General features: G+C 39.5%; 1 protein-coding gene across 1 annotated transcript; it reads right to left on the bottom strand.

Moving 5' to 3' along the window:
- Positions 1-897: 897 nt before the first annotated feature.
- On the bottom strand, positions 898-14,427 carry LOC139710410 (beta-lactamase domain-containing protein 2-like). The gene is made up of 8 exons (XM_071622326.1): positions 14,285-14,427; positions 13,620-13,783; positions 11,811-11,947; positions 9,632-9,863; positions 7,669-7,860; positions 6,287-6,366; positions 2,290-2,454; positions 898-1,011 (listed from the first exon to the last, which is right to left on the bottom strand). Exons 1-8 carry the CDS (start codon positions 14,425-14,427, stop codon positions 898-900), a joined length of 1,227 nt encoding a protein of 408 aa, XP_071478427.1.
- Positions 14,428-20,348: the final 5,921 nt, after the last annotated feature.

Below are 20,348 nucleotides of genomic sequence, written 5' to 3'. Positions count from 1 at the left end.
GATCTTTTTGAAAACGCATGATCAAATTTTGTATTTACATGGCAGGTATTATCGCCAGTGTGATGAATAAGGAGACCACACTCCCCTGGAGGTTCCAAAGCCACCAAAGTTTCCTTTGGTTATTTTTAGGTAATATATGTGGTCTGCAAGAATGCGTGTAGAATGAACTTACGGTACTCGGGTCGGCGCTATATAGACCGACTGGGTCTCTTGTCTTGACATACATGTATTATTGAAGTTATCATACTGTATATTCCTGATTGTACATGTATATTCACGTTTTTATTTTGTGTTGCATGCATAATTGATGCAAAATAATATGGTAATTTACTTGAGTTTATATATGAGCTTTAATGATAATTCGAAATGTGGGGAAATGCTTCAGATGCTTGCGATTTGATTACAGACTTGTAAGTTGTGCATAATGTCAAAATGAAACTTTGTATACAATGTATAACTATAATGTATAAAGTCCTCACAAATGTTGAGACGAAGAGTAAACATATTGTTCACCGGTAGTCAGTGTAACCGCAATTACAAGCTTCACAAATAAAAGTATGAAATTGTGCTGGTCGCTTTTCCCCGCATCCTACGAGGTACCATACTTATTGAATGTTTGTACACACATACATCCCAACGCACGCGCGCACACACACACCTACACATACAACACATAGATCTACAGCAAAACACACAGAAGAAATCAGTTGGGCAAGTTCACTCTCCATTTTAATACACCCTGTACTGCAAAAGCTTTTGTATCCCGTTATCAATGTACTGCAGGCCTACAGTATAGGCTAGTAAACGAAATTTTATCTGTAAACCCTCACTTCTGTTCCTGCATTCTAATTGACTTATAGAAAGCAGCAAGGATGGCGTCTGTCCGTGGGTCGTCTTTTAGAAAGAAGGGTGATATTGTTGAACTGACGAAACAAATCCAACCTGGTGGGTAGGGTCAGCGTACCCCATTTGGCCGCCAGACTCCGGGTGTCCGTACATCATCTCGCCCTCCTGTTGCATTCGCAGAAATTACGTGGATTAAAAACTTTTGTTTATAAAGGTGCAAAACAGTGTACTACTATATATTCAAATGCCCTTAAGAAATATATTACAATTAGTCGAACAGAATGTTAAGTTTCATTTAGTTTGACATAAAATTTAGGAAGTGGTTAAAGTGAAAAATGAAACACAAATACATAATCATATACGTTGTTTGTGATCTGAGTATATATCTCGTCAACCTTTCAATATATCTTTCTAACAGAGAAAGTCACAGCGTTACAATGAAACTGATGTGATCTTTAGCTGCCATCTCTGTAAAGAGTTTTTTTTTTTTGAAAATTTGTGTGTAGGAATAAATGAAGCCTTTTTTTTTACCACTGCTTATTACATCTGTTTCATAAAAAGAGGGGAAATTGGAAATTTACAAACTTTATTTCAGGCCGTTTAAACTATGTTCTATTTATCATTTCACTTTCGTTTGGAATTCCACGTAAAATCATTGGGGTCCAGATTTCTCACGAAAAAAAACCCCCAAAACTAATTTTCATAAAATCAGATGAAAAAAAATCAAAAGTCAAAGCAAACCAAAGAATGAAATAATCAATAGCATGCGGTAAAAATGCAACATTGCAAAACATGTTTACCAGAAAGTCTTCAATATAAGGACGGGTACCAAAACTGAACTTGTTCTGTCGTTGCAATGATTTATCTAATTTGAACAGTCCTTCCTATTCTGACCGAAACCTTGCAATACTTGACGTAAATCAGTGCTTGGTAAATCCAGTTTTACCCCCATCCTATGCTACCAGCGAGGCACTATTTTTCTTCTTTTGTATGTATACATGCACACGTCTACATTTGTATATATATTTATAACAACACAAGCAAATCATTTGGATTTTTTTAAGTAGGGAGTCAGTAGCAATACGTTATCACCTAGAGTTATTATTATTTAACTTATAATATTCAGTGTGGGCACGAAGTAACGGCTTTTGATAAAGGCAAATTTGCAATACATGTACAACCACTGTTATGCGTCAAATATCAGTGCTTAATATGTACTATCTATGAAGCGCGCTACAATATTCGTATACCTGCGGATGTTGTTCCTCTTTGGTCACATTGGCTCTCCGTCATATCAGACAAACTGGTGGAAAGCATCCATCAAATTGATGGTGCCCTTGATGAAACCTATTCTGCTGATCAGATGTATGAAATTTATTTCTTAAATACACAATTGTCATGCGTCTGAAGAACTAATTTCATTGAAATTTATATGGTACTTACCGCGACATCAGAGGCAAAAAATCCGAGATTAAAAGCCATGGGAACGCCGAGGCAGATGTCGAAGGTAGGCTCCTCGCTCTTCATTAGATCGTCTGCGGCTTTCTTTGAAAGGAGCGTCTTATTGGTTTCCGGGTCCGTACCGCCAATCGCGACGATGCTAAATAGCTGCAGGAGAATCAGAGGAAATTCAAGCTCGTGATGTGCAGGTATGGTGCATAGAGATGGCCTAAAGACTATTGAAAAGCTTGCGATATACAGTGACAGATTAGAGTGGCGTCACACTGTCCCAAAATTGACAAGATGGCCATACGAATTTCGCACGAAGTTGGCCCCACACTTGGTTAAAAACCAGTCAAGAGCCAAAGCAAATACGATGCCTACTGAGGGTCACACGATGACACCCTCAGGCCACACGAAGATGAAAATTCGTAACATAAAATCAACTTTCGCAAGATCTTCGCGCTATTTGGGCCTGTCAAAGGATTTTGCCGCCACTCACGAAGTTGCTGCCGGAGCCTCAAAAACTCCATTGGAGGTCATACGCTGGCTCAAAATGCCCTGACGAACGACATGCAAGAATGTTCATGTGATCAGAGCCGAATTTGAAAATTTCCCCTGTCGTGTGTCCAGTTTTGCTCAATTTCGGGTCAGCATGGCGGCTCCGTCAGCTCGTATGTTTTCCTATATAATTGGTGCACCAGCTCTACATATTAGGTTCATTGAAGGTAACCAGGTAAATGAAACACTGAGAGTTGCGATTCATGATCAGCTGAAGGGAAAACTACCCTTCGTGTTCGTGATATCTCTAATGAAGAAAGTGAACTCTTCAGGACAGTGAAATATACAACATTACTAATCAAGGAAACTCCGTGAAAGACGTTGTTTGAACGAATTTAGAAAGTTTAGAAGAAGGGGTTTAGGGCCTTGGAAACTCTTGAGAATTGCTTGCTCAATAAGGCCGACGAATAGGCAGGCGTGGACCGATCTTAGTTCCCATAGCGACTCCTTCCTTCTGAAGGTTGAAATTTCCATCGAACTGGAAGGAGGAAAAGTTTTAGCACTAACTCAGACAGACGAAAGATGGTACAGTGCACTCCCGTTATAACGAACTGGGTTATAACGAAATTCCGGTTACAACGAAATAAAAATCCAGGTCGCAAAATTATCGGCTCTATGTTTTTTATCGTTTACGTGTTCAGTTTCAACGAAATTTCGATAAAGCGCACTCCCGTTATAACAAACACGTTTATAACGAAATTCCGGTTACAACGAAATAAAAATCCAGGTCGCAAAATTGTCGGCTCTTTTTTTTTTTCTTTTTTATCGTTTATTTGTTCGGTTACAACGAAATTTCGATACAACAAAAGAAAACTGCCGGTCCCGAGGACTTCCTTATAACGGCAGTCCACTGTATAACGAAAGAAAACTGCCGGTCCCGATGACTTCGTTATAACGGGAGTCCACTGTAGTATCATCCGGACAATGAGGTGATGAGGACTTCTGCAGGAAGTAAGAGCTCTGTCGGACATCCAATAGATGAAACTACAGGTCTGCCGGGATTTCCTTCTTTGTGTATTTTAGGGAGAAGATAAAATGTTGAACTACGGGGGTCTTCTGACAAAGGTTCGGTGCGGATGGCGGGAGAGCGTTGCTCTTGACAACATCAGTAGCTGTGACTTTAGCAATCTCCTGATGATCGCTGGCAGGATCGTTGCCTACCTTATAACAGAACGCTGGATTGTCGAGTTGTCGCTGGGCCTCAGCGATGCTCAAGTCGTGTCGCCATACGATGACAGCTCTTCCTTTGTCAGCCGGTTTCATGATGTAGTTGGTATTCTTCCTCAGGGACTTAGAGCGCCTTTCTTTCTTTCTCAGTAATGAGACGGAAAAGGTGAACAGGATGAGTGAGGTTGTTGACGTCAATCCTACATTTGTTGACGTCAATCCTACATTTGTTGATGAAGAGATCAATATTGGGGTTCTCACCTTCTTATGGAGTCCAAGTTTAACGTTTCGGCTGCAGAGATTCAAATGACGGAGGTGACGGCTGTTGAGTCAAATCTGCCGAGTCATTTATTTCCTTGACAGCCCGATCAGATTCACTGTTCTTTTCGGCAAAGTGTACTTTCAGCCGTAGACGACGAGCGAAACTCTCGAAAACACGCCGAACTTCGAAATCATCCACTGATTTCTATTTTGGAACAAACGTCAAGCCTCTCAAAAGAAGAGTGCAATCACCTTCAGCGAGTGATAGGTCCTCAGAAATAGTTACAACTAGACGATGAGATGAAGGTTTGCTTTCATCAGCGATACCATGATCATCTGTCTCATTAGCACTCTCTTTAAACCTGTGATGTTCGGCATTGAGTATCAGACACTCATTTTCCCGCGGGGTAGAACAAGGGGGGGGGGGGGGGGGGAGGGGGGCAAGTTTTTAATGTTAGTGGTATTTATGACAAGTGTAGTACTCATGGTTGGAGTCATGTATGAAACTCCGGATGTATGAAAACTGGTCTTAAGCGCATAGTTGTCGAAGTTGATTAATCCTATTGCTCATCTGGGTATCTATGAAGTTGTATTTCACGTTGAAACTATTGTATTGAGAGTCTCACCACACGACGAGACTCATCAGTCTCACTAGACTCCGCCGTCTCTGCAGTGATGACGAAGACTTCCATCAGAAATCACATAAATTGGTCGGTATCTTTCAACAACGTGGCCGACGCGGGAATAATTTCGCTGTCAACAGTATGTCAGTAACAAGTCGAAGTAATGTATTCTTTTTATCAAAGATAAAAAATAACGTTTTGAGGAATTTTCTGATGACATCACCAGCACCTATATTCGATTTAGCGTTGTGTTGTGACTATTGTGACTGTCATTGACCATTGCATCATTATTTAGAGGGCGTCACACTGTCCCTCAGTTGACACAAGTTTGCAACACGAATATTGTCAATTTCTTGCAAAGTTGACCTAAAACATGGTTAAATGCCAATCAACAGTCCAAACAAGTACAGAAGGTCACACGATGGCACCACACATGAAAGCTACAGGAACATCTAGATCTTTAGGCAATTTAGCCGAGGGACACATGGAAGAAACAATGGCTACTCGAAAATGTTGCCTCCGCTAACGAAGTTGGTGCTGGGGCATGAGAAACGCCATCTGCGGTCTTCACATGACTTATGCTGCTTGAACGATTGAGTAGATGTTCATAAACGATCTAAGCCGACTTTTTATAACATTTCTTTTTCTAATATCGTTTGTCCGTGTCTGCTCGATTTCTAGAAGGTGTGCTGCCTGGTCAAGTGAAAACATTTTTGAAAACCTGTGTGAATATTTCATATCATTCCATTTCTATATAATCTGTGTTGGTTTGTTGTTGATTGTTGATTGTTGTTTTCATTACTTGACCGAATGGTGGAGGGTTAAAATTTTTTGTTGCCAAGGTTCGCTAGGCCGAAAATGAAATAAGGTTCGTTATTCAGAAGGCTCGTGACGCCAAATAGGAAGTTTTCATTATTCTGCAGACATTCATTTATCCAAAAATTAATTTAAAAGTTTCGTTCTGAACGTCTGTTAATTAAAAAAATAATAAATAATGTTCGAAATTCCAAAGGTTTGTTAATCATACGTACCTTCATTTTGTTTTCGGATCAAGAATCTTCAGAATCCCGGTTCGGAGTAACTAATTGTATTTCATTTTGATTTAACGAACCTTCGGAATAACGCCACAAAATGTTCTGATTGACAAATCCTATTTCATATTCAGGTAAACGAACTTCTTGATAAAGGGGAGTTTGTGTGTCTCGGAATAACGAGCCTTATTTCATTTTCGGAATAAAGAACCGTCAGATGAACGAACACCACCCTACAGGAGGCTGCCCTTCTTTGTATAGGTCGATTCTACTTAAAATGTGTAAATACTATTTTGCAATTTTTTACATTGATTCTACTACAAAATCCGTGGCTTTCCGGATCGCTTGAACTGTTACCTTTGCAACTGACCGAGCTGTTCCTATTCCACTTGCCGATGGTATCTCGATGGCACGGTTGTAAGGGTCATTAAAGAATCCTGGCTGGTTTTCGACAAAAGACAAAATAAATGAATGCATGGTATTTATTATTTTGCTTAGGCACTGTATAGATATGTATCAATCACGTTTACTTTAGTGTTCTCATACTGCCAGAGGGTGTATTGCCAAGGGATCACTTATGAATCGTCTGACATTGTTCTCACAGTTTATAAATTTATGTCTATGACTTGAAAGATTATCAAGCGGTTTCCATGCGAGAAAGTCTTCTACACATCATACAAATAACAACTTTATCTTTTTTTAATATCACATGAAAGGTAGATGAATAAAAAGAATTTGAATATTAGTAACCAAGTAGGTCTATTCGTGTTTATCTGATGTGACACCTTTCTTGTCCGTACATGACACAAAATCCTGCAGTGTACGTAACCACTTGTAGATTATGGGTCTGTCTTCGTGATCACATTAATGTGCTGTACGAAGTCCTACCCAAAAGGAGAATGTCACCTTTGCACAACAGTAATACAAACATAAAGGATCATGAGCTCAATCTGCCTGCCAAGGTATCACTTCTATACCCGACTACCTGATAACAAACTGACAAAAGAACCGCGTATATTTATTATACGTTAATGTTCTGCTGACATTTCAAATGAGAGTCGGATGAAATAAAAAACAAAACAAAAACAAAAACAAAATAACAAAACTAAACAATAAACAAAAAAGGAATACATTGGATCAGCAAAACGATAAGACAGAAATTGAAATTGAAAAATAAGACTATAAAATCCTGCACATATACGTGTCTCCAAAACTAATCTGACATAATAACAACTTGCTGTTTGTGAACAGAACGCATACTGAAAATAATGCGCATCGTATCACCTACAAAATAATACGCCTGTATCATCACTCCGATCAATATAATTATCTACATGTGCTGAGTTCTGAACTGACGTGTTTGTATTGTATTGGATACACGTATGTATCTAAAAAGCCGAACCCTTTGTGAAAGAGAGAGAGAGAAAAAAAAAAGATCAATTGCACGTGTATTCCTGTCCGTGTATCCAAACCAAACTCTGTATGATACGACACGCATGGCCGATGACAATCGTGAAATTCAATGTAAATGTGCAAAGCATAACCCTTCTCATGATCAAGTTATAGGCTCGGTATGTTTTGAGAGTTGTATCATGCAAAAGACTAGTTATTTTCCCCAGAAAAAAAAAAAAAAAACATTCAGTATCAGTCGCGTCAATTGGTGACTTTGGACGCATCATTCCCCGTGAACAAGGTATAGATAAGAAAACATGGACAATCATGCTTCCTATATAATACACCGACCTGTTGGAGTCCCGAATTCGCCAGTGCACGAGAAAAGAGATCGTTGCGCATGAAGTACCACATGGCCTGGCGTGTGATACGGCTTGACAAGCCTTGAGCTAAGAGTAGAAATATATTATTGCTCTGTACGGGAGTCCGAGCCACACGGTAGTTCTGCTCCAAGGGCAGACCGATGTAGAAATCAATGCCTTCATTGTAAAAATAGGTTAATAACATGAATGAGTACAATGTAAAAAAGCAAAAAACAAACAACACCCGACAGTTTTTACTTTTATTTGATCTTATTTACTTGCATTCGTATCGTCATCATCCATTATGCGTAACTCAAATTACAAATTTTCAAGCGACCGCAATACACATGACCGTGTAACGACCAAAACCACATAAAAACATATTCATAAGTGATCATTCACACGTTAAATTTATGTTACCGAAATACGACGGCATAATGTCTGGCGTCCCAAAAACGTGTTTCCTGTACATGTATTATGAGTAACGTGCTGCTTTGAACCTATGTCGATCTTATCTTCATTGCACAAGGACATTTGTCGACTTCCAGTCTTGTATGCGTCTACTCGTCATGAATACAATATTAATATACACTGTAAAAACATCGGTGTTAGATTCAACACCACGGGTGTTAAATCTAACACCGATCAAACTTCAATAGAGGACCACACCCACAGGTGTAGAAAATGCACTGTGATGGTGTTGAAAAGTGTTCACCTGACACTTCGTGGTGTTAATTTGACACTGTGCCTGGTGTTATTTTGACACTGTACTGGTGTTAATTCAAAAATGACACCACATGGTGTTGATTTGATATTTGTTGGTGTTAATATCAATGGTTTAACACCCGTCCAGCTTCAATAAGAGACCACACCAGCTGGTGTTACTGTGGTGTAAATCTATTTTCAAATTTTTTCAAAAATCTAGTATTTTAATGTAAAATTCTTGTCTTGTTTAAATAAAAAATCAACAAGAAGTGCAGTTACTAAGAAACTCTTCAAAAAACAGTTTTATATTTGGAAATGACACCCGGAGGTGTTAATTTAACACCATAAATGAGCACAGAAAATTTAACACCAGCTCGGTGTTCACTATTTAACACCGAACTTTTTGCAGTGTACAACACAACGTATACCGTAACTACAGTGCGTATCAAAAAATGGTAATCCAACTTTGGAGGGCTACCATTTCATAATTGTCCGCTCCGGAGAGTGCAATGTTGTGAGGAAAGAGGAACTCTCCCTCTTTCCATTCTAATTATGTTGACAAAATTCATGCATGACTGAGCACATGAACTCTAAAGACAACAATGGCAAATTACACTTTTTCCAAGTTTGAGTGTTATAATTAAAGAAACAATGCATGTCTCACTGAATGGATTGGATCTCTCAATGAAAGAGGTAACACAAACACGGCAGCCCGCATGACTGCAGGTTTGTGTTTAGGGCTTCTTGTAACGTTTTATGGTCCGTAATCTTCAATATGGCCACCGCTGATGATAACTTTGTCACTTCCACAAAGGCAACTAACATTGCACTCTCCATTGCTGACAATTATGAAATGGTGGCGCTCCAAAGTTAGATTACCTTTTTTTTTTTTTGATACGCTCTTTATATTGTGCGTACTACCTAATGAAAAAAAGATAACAACCCAAACTAAAACGCAAAAACAAAAGAGAGAAAGAAACTTCAATGGCTCAGTGTTTGTCAAGGTTGCAGAGAACGATTTTGATACGTCGGCATGCGCCGAAAATAATAGAAATATTTGCCTATAGTCTTAGGAGAAAGAATTACACTTTTTGACACGCAGCAAATTCATATATATTTCTTTCCCTCTTTTTAACCTTATTTTTGGGGTTATAGAGAAGAACTAAACTAGGACACGATGGCAAACTGCAGCTACCATAAATGAGCGGCATCATTTTGATAGTCAAATAATCCATATATTTACCGAAAGGCTCCCCTATCTCTTCGGCAAAGAATTTGCCCATTGTCCTGTGCTTCGGATCGACTCTGCGCAGTAACTCATTTGTTAGCGGGCCGAAGGTGACTGGATGGTACCCATGAGTCTTCCCGTCAAGTTCCAAGACGGGCTCAGTGGAAGCCATGAGCTCGCCTGCCTTTGAGACATCCCTCAGAAGCTCAGCACTGAGTCCGGGCGGTCCGGCTAGCATCAAACCAGCCTAAGTGAGTTAAAAGTATATACTCCGATGACACAGCTATGAGGGCATACTTGCAGCATTCATTAACTTCTTGTGATGATGTCACACAGCGTTATACTCTGTGGCACAGCAGCTGCATTAAAAATTTTGTTTTCATTCCATCATTTATAAATCATTATGTCGAATGCGAGTTGAATGCGAGTCGAATGTGAAAACAATTACGTTACATGTTTCCACATGAATGACAATCAATCTAAAGAGATCTCCGAAATTTGACTTCCTTTCAAAACACATATTTTTCCTCAGTGAGAAATTCATTTTGAAAATGCATATACCTTCATGGGCACGTAGATAAGCTAACGGGTAGTAAAGCTTCACCGAATCCTCAAACGAAATGAAATTGTAGATACGATGTGATCACTATATTGTCTTGACTATGATATCAGGTTACCCTAAATCTTGTCATACTAGCTAGGTACACACCGTTCAACGCACCATCAAGGTTTGTTGAACGACTATGACACACTTGCATATAGCAAAATTTTGCATGTGCATATATTTTATTTCTGCAGTCATTTAAAAATGTTAAAGACAAAGTTGTGTCCAAGTCGGACAAGCGGTCCTGTGAAAATCACACGTTCTCGGGACGTTTTTACCATTATCATTATCATCATGTGAATTGCATGATTTGCATCATTTTGAGAGTATATTCACTGAGTTTCAAGTTACTCGCTTGTTGGGAATGGTATTGTCTTTTAGACAAAATTCTGTTTGTGAAATCGAGCTTCTTACGACCACATGTGGTCTGTATTGTGTGATACCCGCATTTTATTTTGATTGCGCACACAACCGAAACGGGGACGATGCAGATCACATCCATTCATGTACCATTCCTGACGTCACAAAGCGACCCCTATAATGCTGAAGACATGCCTAAGGGAGTGTCAGCGAAGGGTAAGGGCAAAAGGGTAATTGACATAGAAGATCATAGAAGAATAACACTGAAGACAGCCTCACTGACATGACCTTTTGCGACTGAGAGAGAGCGTGCGAGCAATTTTCAAATTGTTGCTGAGCGCCAACTAAACATCAGCAACCAATCGGCGACCAATTTCTAATGGTCGGCAACCAGTCGCCGACCAGTTGACGACCATTTGCTAACCTTAACCTTTCTCCGAGCAGTCCCTATATAGACCAGCCCCTAAGATGGTTTCATCAAAATCTTCCTTCTTTCATACATGCAAACTCTGACCTGAAGCTATAAATTCTGGGACAACCGCTGCCTGCACTGAGGCGACAAACCGGGGTTAAGAACACAATTCACATCCCTCCTCCCCCCACTGAGGCGATCATTCATACACTATGCTTATTCCATATTCTTACAGAGATGCCGCCTTTAAAGGTGGAAATGAGCTAGGATTTTGACATCATATCACGGGCTTTAGGAAGGGAAGCCAGTAATTCAATAGCTCCCTTTTTTTTGGAAGGAAACTATAGCAAAGCGGAGTGACCTATGTCGCGAAATGTCCTGCGGAAAAAAAGACAAGCCGGAATGCTTTGCAGAAAAACATGCACTGTATTAGCATATTAGAATGAGAATCAGGGTAAAAAACATCAAGAAGCTGTACTTTTCCTATTTCGGAATTTTTCGGGGGTTGAATTTTACCTTATCCGGACCGAATTTCAGGATTGTTTAGGAAAGATCTCGAAACTACACCTTATCAAAAATGTTTCGGGAAAATACTAAGAGACCCCCTATATTTCACAGTTTTTGGAGATACCCCCTATTTCACGATTTTTGGGACCCCCCCCCCCCAAAAAAAAAAAAAAAATGCGCCTCTAAATCATATACTCATTTCCCGAATAATTTGGAATGCGCATGCTATGTGGTACAAAATAGGATGACCACTCGAGTGGGGGTTACACCTCATATCACGTTGTAGAAGAAAGGGAGAAAGAATTTTATACCTTGTGTTCGATCAACTCACGGACGGTAACCTTTCCTTTGCCCTTTTGAGCGAACTCTGGCCAGTAGTGTGCCACGGGTTTGTCGTAATCGAGCAGCCCTCTGTCGGCCAGCATTGCTAGGCAGATTGCAGCGACCCCTTTGTGGAAATGGATGGACAACAAAACTTAGTTCAGAAATATTACAAACTTTGTTTTGAGCACTTTCAATCCTCACGGACAAATACTATATACTAAAAAACAAAAAAGAAATAATCCCTGCAAAACATGTGAAAGAAGAGAAACTAGTAGCAACAGGGACAATGATTCGAGGCATCTCTGTAAAGATAGAGTGTTAATTTCATTGTTTAGAGCAACTCATGGCATTTTGATTGAAGCAACACTGAAGAGCTCAAGGTTAAGATAAATGAGATCTGAATTGATTTCTCGCTCTACTTACGCACCGTCTCAGCAGAAGTATGTTTATATTTCTTATACCCTCCAAACGAAAAAAAAAATCGGAAGGACAGTATTTCATTTTGTAATCTGCAACAATAGCAAGAATGTTCTAAGCATTGATACGACGAACATTTCTGTTTTAGATCAATGATTAGATACTCATCATATTTATTACGGTGTTGATGAATAATGTCATCAATTCATAACATAAGTCTATTATTGAGGACGCATGCATGCAAGGGCAATTTGATAAGCCAAACGAGGTCAGCTATTTCTCATAAAAATATACAATATGTTGGTTAATTCGTTTTAGCTGCAAAAACAAAAATAAACTAAATTCTACATTGATACTTGATTTTCTCATTAATGATAAAGTTACAATGACTTTATGGAAGAGGAGTTGAACATTTTTTGTATACGGTCATGGGGCAGGGTATATATAGGTATATTTTTGAAACATTAAAATCAATTTTGTTCCAAGCACATCGATCTTGCTCACCAATAGGGGGGGGGGGGGCAAGAGGGGAGGGAAGGGGCCATGTCTATGATGGCCCCATTATACCGGGTGTCCCAAAAAAGCGGAACGGTGGATTTTCAGTACCTTGCGGTCTAAAAGTTATATATCTTTTGACATCATTAAAAAGAGCATTTTCCGCAGAATACTATGATATCAAAATAATTTAATTTGGTTCAGTACTTTTTATTCTACACCAATTTCTGAAAATGCAGTGATTGTCAAATTTCGCCAGATTTTTGCGACTTATGAGATAATAATTTGAGTGCGACATGCGATCCATACGGTGAATATTGTGTAAGCTTGGTGATCCATGTCAACAAAAGATACAGCTTTCACATTGGGCACGGGCCAGGAAAAAAACACTGTGTGTGTGTATGTGTGTGTGTGCGCTCCCAATATGAAAGCGTTATCTTTTGTTGACATGGATCAACGAGCTAACACAATTCACCGTATGGAACGCGTGTCGCGCCCAAATTATTATCTCATAAGTCGCCAAAAATTGAAAATGACTGCATCTACAGAAATTGGCGTAGAATAAAAATTGGTATCATGGTCTTCTGCGGAAGATGCTCTTTCTAATGATGTCAAAAATATATCACTTTTAGAACGCAAGGTACTGAAAATCCACCGTTCCGCTTTTTTTGGGACACCCGGTATAATATCGTCTATTCAACTTCCGGCATAGCTATTAGCGGATTGAACTTTGAATTACTAGAGGCCGCAACAAGAACAGAAAGAAAGACGCACATATCGGAAAATGAAGAAGACTTCAAACTAGTGATTAAAACGCGAGCATTCCCGAGTCCAGGATGGCTTACACAATATCATTGTCTCGTTCAATAGGTTTAACGTTGTACCTTTTGTCGTGGAGTAGAATACCGACATTGTGTCCTCCCGCCATGGCTGTCTGATCTCTCCGTCGGCATACCCTCCCCAAACATCGACGACTTTCTCCCCTTTGTAGTAGGCGGAGAAAGCAGATCCACCGTAGCGAGAATCTCGGCCAGTCTCGAAGTTTTCTCTGCGTCCATATAGTACATGTGTAAAGCATGACATTAAGCATTGACTATTCTAAGGCAAGTTAACATGGCAAAGAATGGAGGAGCACATATGCATAGATTACTGTCATTGGATCGTAGTGGTGTGAAGCTGGGGAACCGAGAAGCTCCCACAGATGCATGTTTACGGCGGACAGGTTAACATCCCGCTAGTGACGTGCATTTACGTGTATTTAACAGCATGGTCAAAACCCAATAGCGTCACTGCCGAGTCAGAGACAGCATGAAAAAGACACATAAATTCGACTGACGTATATAGTATACACCGGTCAGCTTTCATTGAGACAATTAACGTACCTTTAGGCCCTAATAATCCTAATTATGCACATGGCTATAGTACCTACCCTGTATCTCTACATGTTTACAAACATGGGTCATTAATATAGCTAGTGCACGTGTTGTATTCAATGGCATATATTGTATGACAAGAAAAAGACGAACACCTGAACAACACGGCTACCTACCTGAACACTTCCAGCACATTTTCGAAGCCGGGTGCGACGTACCCATGAGCGATTACTTGAGGTGGAGTCTCGAAGTATCTGGGTAAAAAGACCACCAAAATGGCAGTGACTGCAACGAGGGCAGCGCTATTGATGAACGTCATGTTGGATCAATGTCCGACGGCATACATGGCATTCCATGGAGATATGGGTCTTATACTGTGTACCAAGGCGACCCCTGTTAAGGTCGCCTATAGTAAAGGTCAACATAATGTTCCTTATCTCTCTTCCGATCGCACAAAGATACGTTACCTAACTCATCGTATTTATCAAACGTTAATACCGGTACGACTCATAGCGTAGACTGGCATGGTTATAGTCATAAGAAAATAAATGTGAACCAAAGACGAGAGTATGTATGCAACGGCGGCCTAAATTTTCATGTGTAAAGGCTACATAACCTCTTTAATATTATTATCCCACAATGAGTAACACAGGCTTACATGTTTTTTCTTCAGTGCCAAAGCAATTATATTGTTATAGTAATCACGTTTTGTTTTGTTTTCGTATCCATAGTATACAGTTAATTGTGCACTGAACACTCCCTCAGTTTACAGTATTTGAGTTTAGGTTTGATTTACTATGAGACTGTTTTCCTATGACAGTGCAATTTTTGTCACATGTTGGTGTTAGACAATGTGTTGCCAAGGCAACCATATTCTTGGGGGGGGGAGAGAAATACCAGTGTTTCGCTCACTCCATTGGTTTGGTTTCTGCATAGAGATTTTGGGAGGGATGTTGAGTTTTAAAATGAGCAGATACTAATTTGATCATCCTTGGGCAATGTGCTGCCATGTTATCACAATGATACATTTGTTTGTTTGTTTGTTTTGGTTTTGGTTTTTTTTTTTTTTTGGAAAGAATATCAAATCAGCAGTTTTGCTGGATGAACTATACCATCAGCTCAGGGTAGGGCATCGGTTATATTCAGTTATAATTTTAGTCATATTTGTGTTTGAATTCAGAGCATTTTTGTGTAATAATGTATTACTTGATAATGTTTGTATCTGTTTTACATTGATATAGCTGATTCTGGGTGCATGCACTGGTCGGGGAGGAAGGTCTCGAGCCTCGGTTTTAAGTTTGCCTTTTCCTCCCCTGGCAACCAGCAGCATGCACCTTGAACCACCACAATTATTATATCATGTAATACGATTTTTTGTTTGTATTTTATGTCAGCTTGTATTGTATATTGAATTGCCGAATAAATGATAATGATAATGATAACATGTGCATGCATATTATGTATCCTTTAAGGGGGAAGAGAAACCAAATGACGCAGCAACGGGTTGAACATAATATAGAACAAATCAGTGAATGTTGAGGGAAAATTGGGCATTCCCTTCAAAAGTTATGTTGTCGAGGATCGTGCCGTTATAATGGATGAGGAAAATATCAGTTATTGAATATGGCATCACCGCAGGACAACGATATAAAGACAATGAAAGAGAATTCCACAAAATTCCTTTTTTTTTTCATCATAAAATATATTATGGCCTATTTTCCCTCGACTCATTCCCCCTGCTTAATTCTAAAGAGGCCGTTGAATTCGGAGTCAAGTGTTCTTCCGTTATGTCAGAATTGTAAGAGTTAAAATGGTATTATAATGATCGAATTCTCAGCTAAGCGTGGTGATGACGGTACACTTCTGTACCGATCGATCAACGTACTTAAAAAAAAAAAAAAAAATTGAACAGAATGTCCGTTTTCTAGCTCAGACGTTACTGGAGTCACCGTTCTTTGAATACTGCATCCATTCAGTCATCCATATTTATATAATTGGATTTCACTCTCCTTTATATCACCTATCACGTGACTTGTTTACCAAATCTGAAGTTACTTGTTGTTAGCATATTAACGACCGGCCCGATCTGTTTACGCAAGGAAAGGCTTTTACACCGCCGGCTTCATAGATCGAGCTAGAGGTTGTAAAAGAATGTCAGAATTTGTAAATCCCATTGTAGGTCCTTTACCTTGTGTGAAAGAACCTGGCGTGAATGAATATAAAAAGCTTGGCATTGCTATAATATATAGCGCATGTACAAAGAACTCCGTATCTTGGGTATTGGTTGCATTGCGCATATTCAAGACCTGACATAATATCTGCATCTTTGTAAAGCAAAATAAACAGACAAAAACGAAAAGATGGCTTTGATGTTTCTCTTGATATGAGCTATTTTGTGCTTTCGTTTTTGTTTTTGTTTTTTGTTTTTTGTTTTTTTGCCACAAATAGAGAAAATAGATTTTGTCTCTTTTTGCGGGATATCTCAGACTGATCTAAGGTACTCAAGTTAATGTTTGGTTTTTTTGGGGGGGAGGGGGCGGGCGGAGGAGTAGAAAATGGGAAAACATGAAATGATGTAAAAACAACATTGGAAATACACCAAAATGGTCGATACCACCAATAAATAAATCAATGTTTGTATCAAACATATATATATATATATATATATATATATATATATATATATATGTTTGTACCAATAAATAAATCAATGTTTCTTTCATGATAATTCAGTTAACCTATATTGTGAATATTTACATTGATAAACCCAAAAATCCTTAAAATTTGTTATTTTTTGTGCAAAAATCAGTAGAGTGGTTCCTTAAATTGGCTTGAAGTACAAACTCATAATATTGTATTTTCCCTCATAAGGGTGTGTTTAATAAGAGACGGTAAAAATGTAGAGAAAATGTTAAAAATTTGTACTGTATATGTGCAGGGCTTTTCATTGTGTTGTCCTGTGCACGAAGCACTTCTATGAATAAGTTCACTCCTCTGGTGTAAGTAGAGGGCAGGCGATAAATCAACCTCTTCAAAACTTCAATGGCAACATGCTACGTGTCTTTAATCTAATCAACTCTTTCCTTTCATCCCATAACTTGACTATATATATATATATATGCTTGGTTTGTCTCCTTAATTTCAATAACTTACTACAATATTTCATTATTCAGTTACAATTATATTTGTTTTGACGAGTATGTTAACGCAATCACTGGAATCATATATTCGTAATGTTTAATTAGACACCTGACATAACGACACAGTGCCTCATCGGTAAATGTCAATAATTTGGTAATCTATCATCTTAATGATGCTTGAATATAATGCCAGGCATACAAAATGACGGAATGTTTAACTTGTAATCGAGTGTGGGTGATGGAATAAAAATAAGACTTATCAACAACAACAACAAAAAAACCCAACACATGTGTGGATTTCATCTGAAGCCTTGCATCATACACATTTAAAACATGCTGGCTTATATAGCACACGCACACGCACACACACACACACACACACACACACACACACACACAAACACTCCACTACACATTAAAAAATTGACACAAAAAAGACACAAATAATTCCCTCACATCATGTGCTCCCAAAAATGAAATTTAGACTCCAAGGTGGTTCATTGAATTCATTTATTTCACTCCCAACAAATGGAAATACTACAAAACATTCACATATTTACAAGTAGGTATGATATATCAGTATTAATCAGTACGCATATAACTGGAAATCAACAACATTGTTTCAAACAAAATCAAAATCAAATGTGAATGTGATTGCACATTACTAAGCACACTATAGACAAGTGTTATTTGTCTTTTGCCCTTTCAATAAAATAATTGTCTGCTTAAAATACAGTTAAATACACAAGAATCATCACTATTTATGTTCCTATTGCCAAACAGGCTTGCATTTGCATATGGGCAAAAAATAAAACTGTGGTCCTAAAAACGAGCAACCACTTGAACAATGCCCCAAGTTTATCAACGCCGAAATTTTGGTCAGGTTCTATTTGAGACATCGACACATTCTGCCAAATGCAGTCAAACCTGTCTATAGTGGCCACCCAAGGGAAACAGCAAAAGTGGCCGCTATAGACAGGTGGCCCCTATAGACAGGTTGGTGGCCATTTCGAATGTCAAAACTTGCATTTTATAACAGCAGAAAATACAGCATGTTATTCAAAACAAACACAAAAAACAAAAACCAGCAAATAAGTTTGCATGTGCAGCTATTATGGGGATTTTTGTTGTACAATTTTTTTTATTTTATTTTTTGATGAAGATGGATGATGTGCGAAGCTTACATAAACAACAAACAATACCCAGACATGTACCATATTGTCCTTATTCAAAGGGACTTAAACACTAATTAGTCGGCATTTTAGTAAAATCTTATTAATATTTGAGTAAAATCTTATTCAGATTTTATTAAAATTTTATTAGGAGTTGTCTCTGCCTTTGTAGCATCTATTCAGGGCGGCATTACTGAAGCCTAGATCTAATCTAGTCAAATTAGTAGTAAGACTGCTTGTCATATCAAAGAGCTGCTTCAATTTTTGTCAATGGTGTCTATGCGATTGTGACTGAGCTAGGACTCGGTAGAATTCACGCAGTGAACTTAAAGACATCGTATTCATGGCTGATTTAACGGGTCGGCTAAATTTTTGTGGCCGCTGGCCACGTTAAGCAGGTGACCACTATACAAAGGGTCCATAATACAGCAATTTCGTGTGGGGGATTTTTCAGTGGCCGCTATAAGCAGGTGGACTGATTAGCTATTCTTGGAGGTGCCAACTCTGAGCTCAATTCCAAGAGATGAGAAATGAGAAGGCCTGAGCTCAGAGTGGCATTCAAGCCGCTTTTTTCTGCTGATATACTCAGTTCAGCTCTTCATCGCTTTTCTTCAGAGATAATTTACTTAAACGCTGTAAGGAGCTGTAAACAGCTGTAAGGAGATGGTCTTTTTGTTAGATTTGGGAACCCACAGGGGAAGGGCAAGAAGTCAAGAAACTATCCCCATGGAAGGGTCCTGCCATAATCCACAAAAGGCACACCCTCTTTTTATAACAAGTCATATAAAAGAACAAGGTGTTTACCTTGAACCATGATAGGCTCAAGGGGTGTAGAGATCTCAATAAGATCCCCCAAACTAACTTAGGGAAAGACCTGTATTGTTTCTGCGGGAAGCCTGATGATGGTTCCCTTATGATCTAGTGTGACGGCTGCGATGAGTGGTTTCATGGTGCCTGCCTCGGTATCACGGAGGCAGACAGCATGTCCATTGACAAGTATTTTTGCCCCTTCTGTAAGCAGAAGAAATAGTGTTATGACATGAAAAAGAGCAAATAACTATCATATACCTCTTCATCTTGCAGGCCATATGGACCTCCTTGAAGTAATGGAAGACCTCCATGTCTTCGACTCAGAACATCCAACTGCCACTGTGGAGGAGACACAAGAGACAGCCCAACCGAAAAAAGGAGAATCTATGGAAGGACAACAACCTCCACCCCGTCGGTACCTCCCCGAGGGGCTAGGAGGCATACTCACAGGAGGGCTAGAAGACTCAGGCAAGGTCCAGTGGGCCCCAAGCCCCGGCCCCCAGCCTTCCCAAGCTGTGGCTTGGGTATGGGCGGGGAGGTGCCCAAGGGCTAGAAGCCCTCATTAGAGTGACCACAGCTCCAGCCGTAGGTCAGGGCAGGGGCCTGCTAAGGCTTGTCCCAGAACCTGAGCCTCTGCAGGGGTACGATTCCCATTTTCAAACTGTTCGGTAGCATGATAGCATGTGGAATCAACCCAACTCCGGCAGGGACCCTGACCATCTGGTACACTTAGTGGGGGGAGTTCTCAACTATTGTGATCCAGATACATATCTGGACCCTGACTTTGTGGACTGGGTGGTTACAACACAGGATCGGGGCAACGCCTGGAAACTTGCCCTGAGCATTCACCCAAAGTGCGCCTCCACATATACCGACCAGCACTGGCAGGGCCTACTCCACCACCTCAGCCATCCCTGGGTGATCGGGCTAAGTGATAAAGGTGGTAAAGGTCGTGTTTGGGACAAACGGCATTATTGTATCTATTGTGGGAAAGGTTTCCAAAAAACTTCCTGAGCACTGGGAAGATTGTCACTCAGATGAAGTGGAGGTTTCTAAAATTCTAGCTCTTGAGAAAGGATCAAAACAGAGACCAGAAGAAATTGGAATGCTCAGGAAAG

Source organism: Diadema antillarum, unplaced genomic scaffold, assembly GCF_040938485.1.
Source record: "Diadema antillarum isolate AM-2024a unplaced genomic scaffold, OU_Dant_1.0 seq00001529_RagTag, whole genome shotgun sequence".
Classification (NCBI taxonomy): Eukaryota; Metazoa; Echinodermata; class Echinoidea; order Diadematoida; family Diadematidae; genus Diadema; species Diadema antillarum.
Note: the sequence above shows the minus strand (reverse complement) of the source record. Positions and strands in the feature narration are given on the sequence as shown.